Raw genomic sequence first — 12,757 nt, 5'->3', positions numbered from 1 at the left:
ATTGGCTTCAAAGTGAAGCCTGCCTGCTCTGTGGCAAGATACCAGAGGGTGAGCACAGGATAATTTGTGTTGTGATTTACCCTGATTGTGGTCCCTACTTGGACAAGGGTGTAGACCTCTACCAACTAGAGAATCAATATCTAACGAAGAAACAGTCTCCTAAACATATTCTGGTTAGCCACTGAGGTGGATGTAGCCTTTGGTTAAAAAATAAAAAAATGGGACCGGTGTTAGGTTTAAGAGCTTTATGCAGTCTTTGTGAAAAGCTGGGAGGGAAAATTCAAACAGATCTGGGTAAGGGTGGGGGTCCCATTTCTACAGCATTCAGCTGTTACAGAGCGAGAGGAAGATAGGACGTGGTGGAGGGGAATCCGGATAGTAGGTTGCTTGTGCTGGGTAGCATTCATACCCCCAACTTCAACCAAGCAGCTTTCTGGGATCATTCTTCGGCGGTTGTGGCACAATGGGTAAGTGTCCCATGGACCCTCAGGTTGTTTACTCCCTCTGCCTCAAGGGCCAACTGCCAGCAACACTAAATGTTTAGACTAAACGTTGCACAAATCACCCTTAAAAGACATTTGGTGACAGTGCCATGCAGGTTTAAAAGTATACCCTTTCTACCCAACCCCTGCAACAATCATGTTCAGCTTGAGAGAATTGTCTACACTGCCTCCATAAGCTTGATGTTAATATGGAGTATTAGGGCAAAACAGTCTCTTGACCACAACCCTCTGGTAGTGGGACCCAGGTGTGGAAGGACATCCTCTATCCCTACATGGAAGCTTCAGCCTTCACTGCTGTAAGATTAGGTGTTTTGTGCTACCGTTTCAGACACTATAATAAACAATTTTGAGCGCAATTCCAACACGGCCTCAACCCCTGCACCTGAATCAGATGCATTCAAAGTTAGTTACAGGGCTACATATTGCAACTGTGGTGGGTGCTCGTGGAACTCTTGATGTTGAATTACGGTCTGAGAGGGATCCTTGATCAGACTGGAGGATCGAGCAGACAGTGATGCTACCTGCCAGCAGACGCTTCCGACTTCCTAAGCAAAACATTCAGAGCTGCTTGAATGGCTGTGCCATATCAATTTTGCTGCGCATGTAGTGAAAACTGACAAAGAGGCCGATAAGTCAGTGGCTCTTCCCGCATGGCTGATGAGGAAAGCCCCTCCCCAGTGGCCCAGTACTTCTGTTTGGCTCACGCAAAACCACATGCACATAGGCAGCCTTTTTAGACCCATATGCTAACTTTTACACTTCTGCACATACCCCCAATCTTCTTGGATGATGTTGCCCTGCACGTCACTCCAGAGCATGCTTAGAAGTGGACCTCCCTATTTTGGAAATAAAGTGCTCAGGTCTCTTGTTAAGGACAACTCTGTGCCCAGATGGACTGCCAATGGAGTATTATACAGCTTTTTTGCACTTTTAACTCCGCAACTGGAGCAGATGTATGAGCCCATGCTAGAGAATGGCTTCCTGCCATCATAGCTAAGAGAAGCTCTACTTATGTTTATTCTTAAAAAAGGCATTCAAATTGGCCAGTCATCTTTCGACCAGTCGCAAGATATGGAATGGGCAGGTGCTTTATTGCTATTTGCCTCATACACCGCGCAGACAGCGCGGGTCAGAACAGGCAGGCTTGTGTCAGAGACAGGAATCTACAGGAGCACCAAGCAATGCTGCCCATTATTGCACACTTCCTTTTAGCCTTGGCAATAGGGACATAAGCTGTCCTTTTACACCACAAAAGGTGCATACTGCTTGGGGGCAGAATACATGCAGTATCCTTATACAGGCACTAAATCCTGCTATCGTTCCAGGACACAATAGAAGATCACACTGGCACTGCTCACACCTTCAACACCTGAAACAGCCAAACTCTACATCAATTCACAAAAAAATCCTACTCGTTTCTCCAGAGTTGGAGCAAATGAATCAGATCTTGATATTGGGTGTGGGACACTTTCATGGCAATCCTGCAAGTTCAGATATCTTGGGGCCAGAACTGATGGCAACCTCAAACGGCAACAGCAAATAGAGGTAAGGTCACTTTTTGGAGAACTCCCCTGCCTGCACATATAGGCAGAAGTGCCCTGTACAAGATTGTTTTGCACATTAGACTCCCTTTTAGGGGAACTGATTTGGGGTGGTGAAGTGTGCAGAGAAGCAATGTCAAAACTACAACTCCCTACAAACAGGGGAATGTTGGAAGCTCTTAATTACGAAAATGACTATTTAGTGGGACATTTACAATGGATAAGTTGATGATTAGCTAAGCGCCGCCTAGGTGACACCCCTTCCACCCAATCCCTCTAGCACCTAGTCAGACTCCTGTGGCTTTTTCACCCTTCAAAGACCTCAAAGTCCCCTTCTCTTCCCTTGCTCTGAGTGACACACTACTGTTTCCATCATAGCCTTCCCTTACAGCATCCACCCTTTCTTAAGCCCCTGCTACCTATTTCTCTGCTCCCCACAAAATAGAAGATACTTAGGGCCAGATGTAGCAAGAAGTTTTGCCCATTCTGTGTCTATGGGAAAATGTGTTCGTACATATGGCCCTTGATGCCTATCAGCTTGCAACACAGGCATGAGGTGGGCTGGCTTTTTCACCCTTCAAAGACCTCAAAGTCCCCTTCTTTTCCCTTGCTCTGAGTGACACACTACTGTTTCCACCATAGCCTTCCCTTACAGCATCAACCCTTTCTTATGCCCCTGCTACCTATTTCTCTGCTCCCCACAAAATAGAAGCTACTTAGGGCCAGATGTAGCAAGCAGTTTTGCCCATTCTGTGTCTATGGGAAAATGTGTTCGTACATATGGCCCTTGATGCCTATCAGCTTGCAACACAGGCATGAGGTGGACTTAACGACCTTTGGGAACTTTTTATGGGATGGTACCCTTATGCCATCCACTGAACTGGTAATCCACCACAACATACACACAGGGCAGTTCCTAACATATCACACACTGACCTCCATCGGGAGTATTAGTTAGAAAGCTAAAGCAGCACAGCCACAAACGCACACAGTAATGCAATACCTCCATGTCAATGGGTAACAGACGTAGACTCATCAGCTGACTCACTAAGGCAAATAGAGAACACACTCAGATCTCATCCATCTCTGTGGCAGAACGGAGGTGAAGCCTGGGTGGGCCTTCCCCGAAAAAGAGTGGGCCAGAGTGCTAGCTTATCCACCCACAGTCTCTCATAATGTAAGTTTTAAACATATAAATTTTTTGTGTTACACAGGGCACATCTATCTCCTGCCAAAATTACCAAATTCCTTCCTGAGGCGAATGCCTGCTGCCCAAATTGAAGGCTCCCTGAGGCAGATGTTTCACATGTTGTTGTCCTGTACCTCACTATTGGCAGCACTGATTGCATAGATTGTGCAAACAACAGAGATGACTGTCCTCCCTAGTGGGAAACGATGAGTTTTGGGGCTGCACCTGCACATGAACGTGCTATGTTGACCTAGCGTTGGCCCTAAGCATGCAGTGACACACCATTGGAAGAACCCCGCCCCCAACCCTATGGTTGCAGAGTGGCAGCACTTATTGATTGCCTGGCAGAAGCTACTGTCCTGAGAACTGATGAGGTCAGAGACCTTTGGAATGACCCAATCGCTTTGCATTGGGACAACCGAATACTTTGCTTTGAGGCAAGGGTGACTCTCTTCCTTCCTAGGCAGAATATCACCTGCCAAGCATTTAAGCCCTCCCACTGATGTAGAGTTGTAGGTAAGATGTCACTCTGATCTCACTCAGCATACCAATAAAAAAAAACTCTTTCCGCTGTGGCAGGGTTTTGTATCCCTCCCCCTCTGAAGAGTGTCCTTCATATGCCTCTCCTTCCCAGGGGTGTAGCTTGGTCAGTAAGATTGGGGCGGGGTGAGCTGAGGAGGACCGATTGTTAGGTGCACTTAAGAAAACATTTTTTTGAATTAATCAACATTTTTAAGGAGAAAGAGAGAGAAAAAAAAAGAGAGAAAAAAAAAGAGAGAAAAAAAAAGAGAGGAAAAAAAAGAGAGAAAAAAAAGAGAGAAAAAAAAGAGAGAAAAAAAAGAGAGAAAAAAAAGAGAGAAAAAAAAGAGAGAAAAAAAAGAGAGAAAAAAAAGAGAGAAAAAAAAGAGAGAAAAAGAGAGAGAGAAAAAGAGAGAAAAAGAGAGAAAAAGAGAGAAAAAGAGAGAAAAAGTGAGTGTGTGTGTGTTGTTTTTTTTTTGTTAGTGTGGGAATGTAAAAATCCCAGATGAAATCCAACAACCACTTCAATATACCCAACTGAAGGCCCGGTAACAAATTATTCACTAAAGAATAAATAAGTTTTAGGGGGTGTAACACCAATACTCCTACCCACCCCACCCCCGGGCTACACCCCTGCCCCTCCCTCTCCCTTATAACTTCACAAGCATTAGTACGAGTGCGCCAAGATATCCACTACTCACTTCCCATTTGTGCTCAATACTGTGACACTGCTTTAGTTCCTACACAACTTACTGGATGTAATAACCTGCACAGCCTTCAGTTCACATTTCATAATAGTTGTTTCTCTGTTACTCACGTCCAGAATAGTTGGGTTTTGAGGAGGCACTACAGACACTAAAAGGACGTAGCTGTTGCAGGCTGCAATGGTTAGAAGTCTTCTCCAATTTCTGTGTAACTGCCAATACATACGTTTCCTATGGCAACACTGTCAATTGTCACTGCAAAGTGCCATGTTGTAAAGCTGGTACCTGTATTTTAACAATGCACCAGTGGAGCCTATGGTGGAAGGCACACAAACAGCAACATGACACTCCCCCCAATTTTAAAAGGTCACCATTGAGTCAATTGAAGGATCAAAGGCCTGTGGTTACTACTCCATCCACACTACACATACATGTCTGCAGAAGGTGCAATATTTGCACATATACAAAAAAAGATGGACATGTCAATGTATTAACAGGGATAACCGAACCAAAGCTGAGCCAAGAGTCTGTCTTGACTCCAGAGTTGCCCATACGCAAGCCAAGCCACGGCAGTGATTAGCATATAAATCGTGCAACAAACAATGTAAAAATATGATAAAGGATCTTCAAAATTCAAAGCGTGTATTTCTTTGCCAAGTGGAAGCATTTTCCCTTAATAAGTCAGATTACATCACTGAATTGAGAAGTGTTTATTAAGTAACAGTTTAAGCCTTAATGTATAAACTATGCTGCCCCTGCACCGACAATGCCACTAGTGAATTAAGAGGCAAATCAGTTGTCAAGTGTACCTTATATGTGACCTAGATTCTTATTATACATGAAGCAACATTATACTTTACTAAATCAAACACAAGGTTTTTTTGTGCAGCGAACAGAGGGAACTCACTGATTTGAAGGAGCTCTCATATGATTATAATGAAGAAAAATGTGCCTCTGCTAAATAAACTGCATTGACAAATCCAGGAGTTAAAACAGCAAGAGATAACAATGCTTTGGAGATAAAAGACATGTAAACAGAGAGTAAAAATCAAGACAATAGAGTAATTGTGGCTACATTTGAGAGGACCAATATTATTATTTATTCAATGGTACTAAAAGAACAGTTTGGTGTCCAACAAATGCGGAGTGAAACAAAAAAAGTCGCCTAAGTAAACAAAGTAGAACTTTCTTTATGCTTCTGTACGAAATAAGGACTGGTTACTATTGACATACATTATCTTGAAGTACTAATGATGTGACAAGCTGACCGAATTACAGTGGTAGGAGAAAAGAACAGATTTTAGGAGACAGAAAACTATTACGGGCAGACATGAATAATTATGTATTTATTTATTTTAATTGAAAGCAGCACAGCTTGGTTGCAATTTAAGTGCACTCCTAACTAACTCATCAACCAAGAGAGAACGGAGAGACAGATTTGCCATTTTATTTCTCTAATACCTCACTGAGTCATTTCACTTTAATTTGGTGCATTATAAAATTTCCAGAATAGTAATAAAAAAAAACTTGAATCGTTAATCGGTTTGCTTTACTATCTTTCAGTATTTAATACACAAAACTGAAGATGCAAAGCTAAAAAATAAAATAACCTCTCGGCGGGTGTGTGGGGTGTGGTGTGTGGGGGGTGTGGTGTGTGGGTGGTGTGGTGTGTGGGGTGTGTGTGGTGTGTGTGGTGTGGGGTGTACACACACACGTCTGCACCATGGCAGTGAAAATAAATGTGGCACAATGACTTGCGCTATTTAGAGAGACTGCAAAAACACATTTATGCTTTTATTAGTAGAATGCAAAGGACAAATTTCAGTTTTACCGCAGTAGCGTGAAATTCACATTAGACAAATCATTATATACTACCTCACAGATTGCATGTTGCAATTACTTTACATACATAAATATTTCTCACAAGGTCTCTTCAATATGGTTTTCCTTACTGCACAAATGTAACCCCTCACATTCTGGTTTTGTTTAGAAACTTTTTCTTAAAAGAAACACATGAAAAATGTCGTGGCATAAACCATGTATGCACATGGGCGGACCATAATAAGCTATTTATTATCATTGTTGAGGGAGGAGAGGGGCATCAGGACCCACTTGAGTCTTCACTTCTTGTGAGTCATGGACCCTCCCCACACTCAGTGGCAATAAACATGCCACACGCTGCATTTCTGCATGTGTATGTGTGCACAACACACACACTAGATCAACAACTCACTGACTCCGGAGATAGGTCCATGCACATTGCTTTTATGAAAAAAGCATAAAAAATATATTATGGATAACAGTATATCTACTGATACAAAACCATTACATTCTTTGGAATATTGCACTATGTGTATTTGCTGTTCAGGAAAATAGATGCCAAGTCGGATTTCTTCTTTATAGAAACATTTCTACAAAGGAACAGAACACAATGCAATACAGAAGTCCATAGGCAATTTACAATTCACATGAATATACAAATGGTAATTTACAAGGCTGTATATACAAAATGCTACACATGAAAGAAGGAAAAAGGCTTTACTCAGTTCTGCTTTACAAAAGCAAACAGGCCACTATGGTCTATTATTCATGGGCGTATTCTGTGCATGCATGAATGCCACTACAAATTTTCTATTTACATTGTTTACTTCAGATTTTATTTGCAGCATTCAAGTATTTTAGGATTCAAAAAAAGTCGAATTCTCTACATAAAGGCAGAATCACACGATATTTCCGTTCCGGAGCTGTGTATTAATTGAAAATGTGAAACATGGAAAATAAAGCTATAAAATAAAACACCCAAAAATTGAGGAAAATAGTGTCATCCATTGTGATTGAAATGTTACCAAAAGAGACTTAAAACAGATACACATCGCTATGGTTATTAGATAGAAGGATTATTCTTGGTTTACTTAATAAGTCGCTGTAACAAAAAGGACAAATGCCTGTGGCATAGCAAAAACACGGCCAGCTACCCTTGTACTTTAACTTTGCCGCTTTCATGTAAGCTAAGAAAGCAGTATTTCTTTCAACAAAATTAAAGGAAAACGTGTGGACATCTGATTGTGTGAGGTAAAGGTTAAACATTGTCAGAAAACATTTTTCTGTGCACCAACTGGCAGCACCTAATGTTTACAAATGTATATTTCTACAAAAAATGTGGTTAAAGAAGGCTGCAGTGGTCTAGAATCAAATTGAAAAAGATTAGCCTTGCACAGAGCAAGAGTGCAAACAGAATATGTTTTTCAAGATGTGCTTCTCAAAATCTAAAAACACGAACTTTGTGCCACTTGTCTTCACAGTGTTAACAAATAAATAGTGAAAATAAACCTGTTGCCAATGGGTAACCTTACCACCATGAACTACTGTAAACATCTTCCAAATAAATACAAAATAAAGCCTCAAAAGAAGACAGTAGCTTGAAAAGTTACTCAAGTTGCACTTTTTACAATGCAACATTTGCCAAACGTACCCACCGATATCCTTACTTAACAATAATCAGGAAAGGTAGCTCAGTGCTAATATTTAACTTTCAAAAATATTCAAATGCAAAACCGTTGTCAGTTCAATAATGTCAATTATTAGAGAAATAATATAAAATTTGACACTTATTTAGTGAGCCTGGTGAAATCTGATCAAGGAAGCTTAACTTTACAAAACAACAATATTCTGCTCAATACAAATGTTTACAGGATTGTGTCCTCTAAAGTGTTCACAAATCAAAATGTCTCGAAAAGGTCGACTGACATTTACAACAGCGCTTCCGTCGATTGAAACATTAGCTGGGGATTTTTAGATCAATTCGGTCATTGGATTACCAGTAACGTAGGGAGTGGTCAATTAAGAGGTGTAGCATTTGAATAACTTTGAAAAGACTAATAAAATATCTCCCAATAAACATTATGCTGAGGTATTATATACCTTCCAGTTAGTAGGAAATACAAAAAGTAATCAAGGTTTCATGCCTATTCTAAATAATGGGATATGTCATGTAGAAGTTCACATTTTTAATATGTAGTACTGAGCATAGAGTCACATTTACGTTTGAAATGTATACTGAGCAAATACTACAGCAACTACATATTGGATAAGGCATATGCTGCACACCAGTTTAATAATTTAAACTATTTCACAAACTTGCATGTAAAACATATGTACCACTATTGGGTACTGAAAGAGAAAATTATCGTTCACCATCCTGAATGCAAAATTATCATGTACAGTAAAGTAAAAGACAGTGTAATGTCTAAATTTCATGTGCACAACAGTAAGACTATTAAAATACAAATGACAAGACAAATTCTTCCTCTGGAAGAACACTGAGAAATAAACAGAAAGATGCAGCACTTGAATTATGCTAAACCTATCATAAATAAATCATTTAAAACATAATAATTACAATGTCAATGACTCGCCTAAGCCGGAATGGCCATAACTTCACTTCTTTTCTTTTTAAAGACCGTTCCTTGGGGTCTGGTCCAGACTTTAGTACTACCTAGGCTTGGAAGAAAGGGAGTCAAATTTCCCCAAAAAGGTAAGCAAAGTGCTCAGTTATATGTTTAGAAGTACACCCCCAATGTTCATCCTTTAAAAAAACATGAGGCACTCCAGTAAGGAATTTGGAAAGACTAACATTTTAGTTCAGTTAACCTTGTGGTCTCCTCAAAAGTACAAGAGCACCATTAAAACCTTAGGAGCACTTCAAAACATAAGAGAAAACTGAAGGTGCTACTGCTGCATGACAACAACCACGAAAAATATTATAAGACAAATCAAATTATGCAGTATGTTTCAGGACAGGAGGGGCGTTTGTAGCGGAACAGCCAAAAAAACATTCCAGAACATATCAAAATTAGGCTGTACAATTCTCTTCCCGGAAAGGAGGTGGCTTGCCAATCAACCCAGGGAAAGTGCAGAAAGTTTCCTTTACTCTGGTATAGTTAACAGTGTGACCTCTGGCTTCATTTTGAAGTATTGATTAAGGCGAACTATTGCATACCTATAGGAAACAAAAATAAACATACAAATTACCCATTAAAGGTTAAACACCTATTTTGCTTGCACAACTATTCATTATGTTTATATTTAGTTTAGCTCCCAGAATAAAAACACTGAAATACTTTACTGTGGGCCAGATATACTAAAAGGGCAGGTCACAAAAAATGAGTGCAAACTGCACTCAACCGTTTTCTAAGCAGTTAGTTTTCTTTAAGGGAAGCAGTATTCCGTTTAAGAAAAAAGTACCCATTTGGGAAAACATCCTCAGACAGTGGCCTGCAGGACCACTGCCTACTGCCCACAAGGTGCCAACATCATTCATAAAGGTCTAGGTGTTCCAGGGGAAACCTTCCCCATTGGGAATGAGTTACCGCTTCCTTTTTAGTGCTGGTAACTGATCAACAAAACCATTGATATATACCATACAGAATCTCAATTAAGAATAAAGGCCCCATTCATGTCCTTTCATAATTGCGATTCAGCATGGGGCGGACGGTTAGCATATTTTGCGAGTCGGAAAATCCTGTGATTTTGCGGGTTTGCAAACTTTGCACCCCGCAAAATCACAGGGCTTTCCGCGAAATGGCTTTGTACATTTGGTACTGTAAGAAAAAAACAGTAGAATAAAATAAAGTAGAAACAGCTGACATTCCATTATTGTTACCAAAAGGAACATGTACTTGTTAACAACAGTAACAAAGATTTTAAGTCCACATGAGAATCATGATTTAGACAAGAAAGATACAGTTTATTCACTTTCAAATACTTCTTGGTCTATTATGCCCTCTACTGGCTGTAAACTGGAAAAACTATTTAAAATACAATAACCATAAATAGATAATACGACACTTTGTCTGCGGAGCCTTGCAGAGGTAATAATTCAATCCACATTATTTTAATATAAATTTAGTTTAAAGCCAATCATAACAAGAACAATCAATCAGATTTGCATGGAGGTGCAGTTTCAGAAAGTCGAATATGTACAACTGTCATTAGGCACGAACTGTCAGTACATTTCTCCCTATGATACCCTTTTTCCTGGAAAATTAAAAAAAATTATAAAACCAGTTTACGGGTTTATTACATGATCCCAAGATATGCAAATAAATTAGTTTCGTTTCCGTCAGTCATTTGATGTTTCCCATAAACTGAGTAACCTGATAAAATGACTTAAATCCTCTAACTACCCATAAAGAGTGACTATTTCTTAAACTTTACAAGGATTTAGGATTACGAAAAACATAGGAAAACAAATGGCCAAATTCAGAGCAATTAATTGGAAGTTTAAGTACATTAGGTATAACTTTCATTAAATGAAGACAAGTGGTATTTCTATCTACAAACTTTATTCATTCATTCATGCCTGACTAATTTAAATACATTGCCTCCTCGTACAATATTTTCTTAATATATAGATTTTCCCGAGGAGAAGATGCAGGACTTGCAACAATCCACTGATGGGCTTCAGAATTCGCAGGGATTAAGAGAAGCAAGTTATAATCCAACGCATACACTAGCTAAAAAGAGAACTGGTCAGGGTTCACATATCCACAGGGAGAGACATGCACCATGTGTGCTCAAGTTCTTAATAGGCAGTATACGGTCTTGAAACTAGGTGTAAAATTTGAGACTGGACTAGTTTACTGGATGTAAAAGTAGGATACATTGTGACCCAGTGCATCCTGGTCAGAAAGGGCTCCCTTACAGCTGGGATGAGGAACAAGAGGCAAGCAAAAAGTGGGCAAAAAGGCCCATGCGACCCAATTGCTTGCTGGTCCGGTCCGGTCCAGTCCAGTCCAGTCCACTGCCAGTTTCTAGGAGGTAATTTCCGGCAGGCCTTACCTAGACCTAGCCCCCATGCCAATCGTGATCAACTTTAAAATAAATTTCCAATCATTCTGGGGATGTATTTAGCTGTGGTATTTGAATTCATAGTTGGCCGGAACCAAGAGGAACCGACCAACCAACAACATTTCTAAAAACTAGACATCAGCAGAAGTTCAGGGTTTTAAGATTTGCATGGTCACTACTAATACTAGGTATTGAGAATGCCCTGGAAAAATATAGAAAATATCACAAATATGCCTCAGAAAAATAAGTTGCTTACCTGTACACCGTGGATCTTCAGTGTTGACATCTTTCATAGAATCACATACCTGATTCTTCCCCATCGTCATAGTTGGAGTCCCACGGTAACAATAATAATATGCAGTGCTACGCCTTCGCATTGAAAGCCCAGAGAAGCCAATGTGAAAATGATAACAAAGTCATATTGTTTTATGAAAACCAAACTTCAAACAATCAGAACCCAGACACGAAAGCAGATTTCGAGCACTAGTTTAAAGTAAGAGAATATGAGGTATCCTGAGAGGTGACCACTAATTGGGAGAAATGAGGGTCAAGTGAATCTATTAAAGATATCAATAGTGGAGCACCACAGAATACAAGCAACTTGTTTTTCTCCAGTATTGCATCTTTCATAGATTTACATGCTTGAATCAGACTAGTAAGCAGTATAAAATAAAGAGGTTGTGGGTATGGCAAACCACATCATAGTAAAAAGCAACCATGACAATATGAAGACCACTACCAAGATTTGTATTATTTCAAAGCTTTAAAGATGTTGCATAACTTGATATGTAGGGCAAAAAAACCAAAAAAAATGTTTTAAAAATCTTTACCTTACTTAAAAGCAACATAATACTACCTGCCCAACTGAGCCATCAGCTTTTCATGAAGAATCCACACAATGTTTTGTGAGGGTGTGGACATTAGTCCACATTGCTGCTCTGCAAATGTCCGGTAACGAAAATTTGGCGAACAGGGCTGTAAATGTGGCTGTTTTTCTTGTATAGCACGTCTTAAACTTCTGTCAACTGCCTTCCTGCCTTTTTGTGGCAAAAAGTAATGACTGCAGAAACCAAACAAGCTATACTGATCTGTGGTAAGTGTCACGTTTTCTAGGTAGTGCAAATTAAATCAGAAGCTGGTCCAATTTTCTAAAACCTCTTGCTCTGTCTAAATAAAACTTTAAACATCGTTTGACATCCAGAGAATGTAGGGCTTCTTCAAATGTGAAGGGTTTAAAAAAAAAAAAAAAAAAGTTAACAAACCTGGCTCATTCAGGTGAAATGAAGTAGGTACTTTTGAAACTAACTTATGGGTTTAGTTCTCAATATGACTCTCATTCTTGAATTGCAATTAAGGTTCATTAACCGTAAACACTTGAATTTCACTTATCCCACTCGCAGGAGGTGAGGGCCAAAGGAAGAGGCATTTCCATGGTACATATTTTAAGTCTAC

The 12,757-nt window shown here is 39.8% G+C and overlaps 1 protein-coding gene across 1 annotated transcript in view; it reads right to left on the bottom strand.

Annotated features, from left to right (window-relative positions):
- Positions 1-5,532: 5,532 nt before the first annotated feature.
- The window catches only part of ETNK1 (ethanolamine kinase 1), a 173,908-nt gene continuing 166,683 nt past the window's right edge, over positions 5,533-12,757 (bottom strand). The window contains exon 8 of the mRNA XM_069228571.1: positions 5,533-9,455. Coding sequence (XP_069084672.1) covers positions 9,383-9,455 — 73 coding nt within the window. The 3' untranslated portion in view covers positions 5,533-9,382. The remainder of the gene's footprint in view (positions 9,456-12,757) is intronic.

Source organism: Pleurodeles waltl, chromosome 4_1 (assembly GCF_031143425.1).
Source record: "Pleurodeles waltl isolate 20211129_DDA chromosome 4_1, aPleWal1.hap1.20221129, whole genome shotgun sequence".
Taxonomy (NCBI): Eukaryota; Metazoa; Chordata; class Amphibia; order Caudata; family Salamandridae; genus Pleurodeles; species Pleurodeles waltl.
Note: the sequence above shows the minus strand (reverse complement) of the source record. Positions and strands in the feature narration are given on the sequence as shown.